The sequence below is a fragment of the Venturia canescens genome, chromosome 1 (genome assembly GCF_019457755.1).
Source record: "Venturia canescens isolate UGA chromosome 1, ASM1945775v1, whole genome shotgun sequence".
Classification (NCBI taxonomy): Eukaryota; Metazoa; Arthropoda; class Insecta; order Hymenoptera; family Ichneumonidae; genus Venturia; species Venturia canescens.
The window spans coordinates 22,719,706-22,726,698 of NC_057421.1; the positions used below are offsets into that span (position 1 = coordinate 22,719,706).

Below are 6,993 nucleotides of genomic sequence, written 5' to 3' on the forward strand. Positions count from 1 at the left end.
CAGGCTATTTCTATTATTTCGTTTATAATGATTCGAAAAGCAATGTCTCAGCCTGAAATTTCACTAGGTAGTACTTTTCGAACATGCATAAGCAAATTAAGGTAATTATGCGAGAATAAACCTTGAGTTCGTATAATCATCCGCAAATGTAAATAAAGGTAGAGATTTGTATCGGGCGATGGTGGTGTGATAAAATACGAAATGTGGGACAGAACAAATTCCAATTTCCACATTAACCGATATAATGGATTTTTGTATATACTTGTGCTGGCTTGACAAATCAACACATGCATATAAATATAATTCGTCATGAGTGATAAAATCTCACAATAAACCATAAGTTCGTAATTCCGTGGTTGTCCAATCCATGTTAACCGGATACCGGATCCGGAATCCGGATACAGTATTAGTTCGACTAGCGTCGACAGCGGTTGTATTTTTGTAATAAGTAATAGGTCGCATGAATTTATCGTGAAAGAGGAAGCAAAATAAAGGAAAAAGTTAGATTTGTTGAACGTGCAGAGATATAAAGAATAGATTGTCATTTGCAAACACATATCACGCAAAGAAAACGAACGTAAGTGTGGTTTAGACTTATCAGATTGCGAAAAAGGTAAAATCGTGCGATATATAGATGGCCTTGGTTATATCGGGATCACGCGATACAGTTTTCGTCTAAAGGGCATATAAAAGCTCCTTTTCCACGAAGAAACAATTGCAGTTGAGTGAACGCAGTTGCACCCGGCGTGTGCTCGCGACAGAGATTTTCGTTCCATTGTACGTTTAACCTAAAAAATCGTGTCATGAAAGAAAGAAAAAATCCTTTTCAATTTTGTACATCTATTTGATAAAAAAGTAACATTATTTCGCGGAATGATATCACAGTCAGCAGTCGAACATCTGAAGTTGAATGTCACGTAGAATAATCGATGAATAAGTGTTTTTTTGGATTCTATGTTTTCGCGAATATTTAAAATGAAACGAGAACCTTAACGAGTTTCTATGATTTTACACACTTTTATTTGCTACTAATTGGCTATGACGCTCTTCTATTTTCATTTCTCATGAATAGTGTTCATACCCTGTAGTTATGTCACGAATATAGAAAAATTTCGCGTAAATATCACGAAATAAGCCGCGTCAATAAAAATCAACACGTTTTTTTTGAATCCGTGAATTCTTACAATTTTTTATTCATTCTTTTCATCAAATTGTGATTGATGAAAAAGTAATTGAAATATGTTTTGAGACAATTGAAGTAGTTAATTGGTAATTAAAAATCATTTAACAATACTTAAGTATCCGAATCGGTTTACTGTCTATCTCTATTGTGCAGGCAAATACAAATGCATTTGAAAGTCCCACCAACTGTCTGTCCGTAATCAAAATCATCAGAAAATTACTGCAGGTTCTATAAAATGTTCAAATATCCAGAAAAACATGTAAAAATATGAATCACAGCAAAACAATAAAAACAATGAAATGTCCAAAAAAAAAAAATAGGAGCATGTAAGTGAATTTGAAATAATAGTGAAGATCTTTAGATAAAAAAATAGAATCTTCAGGAGCTAAAAAATGATAATGACTTCCTCATAGAATATATTTAAAGCATTCTCTTTGAACCTATTCAATTTCTCTTTCGAATTGCAAACAAAGAGAGATAAAAGTATGTTCCATTCCAAAGTAAATCAAAGAAGTAAATAACAAAATAGTTAGCTGAATTTTATTAGTGGAATTATATAGTACTAAGTAATTTTGACCAAAATCTTTGTTCTTCAAATCTGCACTTGTTTCGAAGTTGTAAATTTTTTGTGTTACAAGTAATGAATCTACGATGCTGAAGTTTCCAATGTTGGAGTCCAACGAAATGATCTAAGAAACTGTCCAATAATTCCAGTATTTCTCCAATTTATTTCCTGTTGAATTTGTACTTTGTATTTTTTCAATCTACACTATTATGATTCGTGAAATAAAAAACTGATGGATAAATCATTTTATTTTCATTCATTTCGTTGAACTCCAACGTTGGAAACTTCAGCGTTGTATGAATCTTCAATTCATTACTTCACATGTGGGAAACATAAATGGGTACAAAAGACAGTTGATGAATTTGGTATCCATCTGCATTTCAATTTATTCAAATTACATTAAAGAATAAAATTCAAGTTGCACACAGAATGAATTGTGTTAGAAATCTATGAAATAATAGAAACGAAGATTATCTTTTAATTGTACTGATATTTTGGATCAAACATTGAGTATAATTTTGAGTACAATGATGAGGACTAAATTTGGAATAAATGAACTAGAGTGAAATGGACTTGAACGAGCAGTTGAATTGTTGAGTACAAATGTAATATTTACACTTGTTCCCACATGAATGACGGCAATGTTTAGAATGAATTTCAGGATTAAATTTGCATCAGAATTCCCTGGATGACTTCTCGAATGTTAAAATTTCAATTGGATGTGGATGAGTTAATGGATGATTTTGTGAATTAAAAAATGGACAATTGACATAGCTCGTTGACGCAGAAAATTAGGTCATCGCAGGGTATTCGGAGAATGACAGTACATCACAGAAATGAGGAAACTCGTGAGGCCTGTTTTCCAACGGTCAGCCCATCGACGAAGAATCATTGGCCGGTAATGGACAATGATTCAGCCAGTTGGGATAGAAACAGCAGGGCCACATCGTCATCATGGCCCGGAGAAATGGAGGAGGTAGCAACTCGAAAAATTCTACAATTGTGGTACGCGATCGAGAGGAATATTTACGGGGAAAGCGAAGAAACAGTATCTTCGAGCCAGTTGAGCGAGGAGTGCACCCAATGGAAAAACCAATTATTACATCTGCGATTGGTAGGCAAAGGGGCAAATTCTTATTTAAATGAGGGAAACAGTAACGGAACGGTGCGAAGTAACAGCAGAAGATCGGGGACAGGTCGGGAAGATCGATACACTGAGGAAATTTTGATGGAGGATAATGTTTATCGTTCTAAAGAGTTGAGCGAAGATTCGAGGCAGCATCGCTTGATCGAGGATCAAAAAGAAGTGTTTGATCAAATATTGGAGCACGTTTGTAACGAGTTGGTTAAACAGAGTGACGAGAACAAAGACTCATTGGATGAAAATCTTGACGAAGTATTGCGCATAATACCAGCACCCACGTACAGCGGAAGGAAGTGGACGAACGGTAGAAAGAAACGAAACAATCCTGACAGTCGTAAAAGTAGTGCCAATGGAAATAATGCGAGCTTGAAAAAATCCGTCGAACCAACCGACGTCGTTTCTACCGAGAAAAATCGATTGGAAACTGATAATTTACATGTTGATGAGACGGATGTTCCTCCGGTCGCAAGGAACAAGCTTGGTACCGTTTTCAATGAAAAAATCGTTGTTAGCCCCGTACCGTTCGTCGTATCGAGTCGAGAAAGTTTTACAACTCTTCGAACGACACCCATTAGCTTTCGCGCTCAACATTTTAAGCTCGCATCGTCCGAAGGTGAGCTGCCGGCGGTTTTCATCAGCTTTCATAGCTTCTCCTTGGATTTTCAAGTTTCTCCAGCACCTTATCCTATTTTTGCACCTAAAACTCTACGATTTAAGCAACTGCACAGTCCCAATGTTCGTTCTTTAGCTTATTTTCTTCGTTTTCATCTCGTGATTATTCATATTCCAATAGCACTCATGAAAATTGCACCAGTAAATAATCAACTCCACGATCAATAATGAGATAAAACAATCCAAAAAATACGTGTTCTGACTGACAGGATTAGGTAGATACATGAATTCAGCGTCGATGACCGGCCAGAGAATTGCTCCCTCGAGATTGTCGCAGATCCATTCCGCCTGGCAGGCCCCCGTTTGTCCGACGGTTTGGCCAAAAAACATAAAGCTCGCGCCGATCGATCCGGCCAGACTTCCTAGTAGCAAAAATCGGTAATCAAACGTGTAAATTAATTGTATTACGAAAATAATGCTAAATTGTGTTATGTGAGCGAGTCGAGTGGGTGGGTTGTCCGAAAAATGAATGAAAGGTCGTAGTAAAAAAATCGAGACGAATGAAACAATGAAGAGGCTGATTTCACAAGTGGCATTATAAATATACAAGCGTATGCACGAACAGTGTTATAGAGAAAGCACCCACAAGAGCACTTTTATGAAATGATTCGCTCTCAGGTCCTCGATCGACTCAATGGCTGCGCTGCCGCACAGAAACAGGAATTCTCTGAGTCCCATATTGCGGCCAATAAAACCTGCTTCGATGGCCAATCACAGAAACAACGAGACCGAGGCTCTGCAGATTCAAGGAAAGCAGATTGTCACTCGATCGCCGAAGAAAAATCTTTCGAAGGCTGCTTGGGATTGCAGCCCCAGAAACCTGAAGAACCTTCGGACTAAAAATCGGGTCGCGAAGAGATAGACAATAAATCGTGTGGCCAGGAATCAAAGAAAATCAATGAAGAGATTGCCCCGTAAGCACAACGTGATAACTTTGCGATTTATAATAATCATACAAATGCACACGTCCATGTCTTTAAATCGTGTTACACAAATGGCAATATTTGTTCGTAAGAATCTTCGTGTGTGCACGTGCTAAAAATATATATGTATACAAATATTTCGACTATCAAGGATCTCTGTCTCGTTCGGCGGATCAATAGTGTTATTTGTTGCAAGAAAATTGTCTACCTCTTGTCTCTATAATACTCGATATTCGATCAAAGCATTATGACGGATCCCGTTATCCGGTTTAGCAATGTTCTTACGACGCTATCAAATAATTATTGTTACGAGCGCCAAATGTTCTTCGCTCGATGCGTGCAAAGTTGTATCATGTATTTTTGTAATAATGTGAATATAAGGTTTAAAAAAATGAGCAGCGAATCTCGTCACTTATTCCCAGGCCCATCCTTATCTTCGACACGATTTGGATTGAATTTGACGACGAATTATTTAAAAATCATAACAGAAAAAACACTTTTCATCACTTCATCAAGTATTCGCTTGAAATTCAAGAATTTTAGATAGTTTTTCATCTTTCCAGTCAACTTTTCTGTCACAGTGTTTCTGATTTATGACACGTAATTAAAAGTAATTGATAACAATTATTAACCCCTTAAGTGGCAAGACATTTTTCACGCCAAGTGCCCAAAAGTTTGAAAAAAAGTTTTCAGATTACCACGAAATTTGGAAGCCGGGGGTTTTTGAGGTCGTTGATTACGAATCTGCACTAAAAATGCAGAAATTCAAAATGGCGGATCAAAATGCACAAATTGATCTGACGCCAAAAGAAGACGGGTTAAAGAAAGGGCAATATGCGCAGAAAGCTGTTGCGAATTTGAGCATGGAGCATACATTTAAAAAAAATTATTTTTCGATCATGTTTTACGAGCCTTCCGCACTCTTCATATCGCATCGTCCTGTAAAAACCCCCCAAGAGCGTTGCTCACAAACACTGACCTAAGCGGCCACCCAATAAAGTATTAGGATCGCCTGGGGCGGATTAACTTGAGAGATGGTGGAAGCCGCACACCGATCGCACGCCCAGCATTATTATCTATCGTTTGTTTTTAATTACTTGTTATCAGGTTTCAATATCCGGAATAATGAGTGTGCAAGTCTCAACTCAAATGTACGCGAATTAATGAAAATTTTTTATTCTATTAAACCAAATAAATGGATAGTTGAAATACAATAAAGATTTGAAGAATTTTCATTCTTTTCAGTAGTTGCTAAAATTCGTTTTTCCATTCATGTTTTCAGCACGACTGCAATGGATGACGAGACTTCACCCGCTTCCAGCCCGACGGCAACGGATGACGAGATTTCACCCGCTTCTAGCCCGACGTCAATGGATGACAAGGCTTCCGCCGATTTCAGGATGTGGGGAATGGTTAACGAGTCTTTCGCCGGTTCCGTCATGGAGGAAATGAATGAGGAGACTCGTGCGTTGCTTGAGAAATTAAACTGCCAACCAAATATCGTCCATACAGAAATTCCGTACATACCTATTCCCATAGCGGATATCAAAGCGTACACAAAATTGGCCGATTATGCTTCGGATCGTATAAAAAAGATTGAAACAATTGGAACCTTCGAACCGGTTGACTCGAACGTAGCATTTTTAACCTCGACGACGGACGATCCGAAATGTTCACTCCAATTGGCCATTGGCCATTTGAAGAGAGATTACATTATTTCAGGCAACGAGGAGGAGGGTGCCTGTGGTGGTTTTCGAGTACGTACAAAATCGATACGAGACTTCCTGGGCTAATTACATTATCCACCATCGAGTTTCAGTGGAATTTTCATTCTCCTCCTGATCGCCCTTTCTCTTCTCTTCATTTCACTCCTCGAAACTCGAGTAAACACGTTCTACTTGTTACAGCACGAGGGCGATACGGTCAGAGTATTCGGTACACTAGAAAGTACTAATGAAGTGGTCGTGTTAGTCGTTGATGAAATCCTACCGGTTCAAAATTTCGTGAAATGCGAAAAAATTTTGGCCTTGGTGGCCAAATTTGCTCGATCAAAGTACTCCATGTACAATTACGAAATCGAAAAGAATGGACAATTGCGAGAGTACCTCCGGAGAATTGCCGAAAATCCCGAACAGGTTTGATTCGAATTTCGTGCGAGAGCCCGCCGAAGTTTTCTACCAATGTTTTTATCTTCAATCTTTTCCCTGCAGAGTAATAGCGACGGTGAATGATGTTCCATGTACACATAAGATGAACGTGATCCCAGCCAATGAGTCACAATATAATAAGCTGTCGGAAGTCCAAAGAACGTAGCAGGAGTTGTGGAAACTGCACATCTTTATACCTTTCATCCAATGGAAGTAAAAAAAGAAAATTTCATCCCCATTTGCCATTCTTCGGAGCAAAACTATTTTTTATTTTTTCTACATTTCGTTTCATTAAGTTAGTTCATTCACGATTTTCTTAAGAAAGTAATCTCGCATTAATTATAGTTCATTTTATGTTT

General features: G+C 37.9%; 1 protein-coding gene across 6 annotated transcripts; it reads left to right on the forward strand.

The window, feature by feature from the left end:
- Positions 1-209: 209 nt before the first annotated feature.
- On the forward strand, positions 210-4,882 carry LOC122412209 (uncharacterized). 6 transcript variants are annotated; one of them, XM_043421636.1, is made up of 4 exons: positions 210-577; positions 2,536-3,505; positions 3,774-3,942; positions 4,183-4,882. In XM_043421636.1, exons 2-4 carry the CDS (start codon positions 2,566-2,568, stop codon positions 4,424-4,426), a joined length of 1,353 nt encoding a protein of 450 aa, XP_043277571.1. In that variant the 5' UTR covers positions 210-577; positions 2,536-2,565; the 3' UTR covers positions 4,427-4,882. The 6 variants fall into 6 exon arrangements, with proteins under 6 accessions (XP_043277571.1, XP_043277564.1, XP_043277557.1 ...); XM_043421629.1 differs by having other exon boundaries at positions 211-577; positions 2,398-3,505; XM_043421622.1 differs by having other exon boundaries at positions 211-577; positions 2,410-3,505.
- The last annotated feature ends 2,111 nt before the right edge of the window (positions 4,883-6,993 follow it).

Bases quoted from the DNA above. Each gene is read 5' to 3' on its own strand.
- LOC122412209 (XM_043421636.1), top strand. From the start codon at position 2,566: ATGACAGTACATCACAGAAATGAGGAAACTCGTGAGGCCTGTTTTCCA. The intron at 3,506-3,773 runs GTGAGCTGCCGG...TCTGACTGACAG, and splicing joins TAAGCTCGCATCGTCCGAAG to GATTAGGTAGATACATGAAT. The intron at 3,943-4,182 runs GTAATCAAACGT...ATTCGCTCTCAG, and splicing joins CTTCCTAGTAGCAAAAATCG to GTCCTCGATCGACTCAATGG.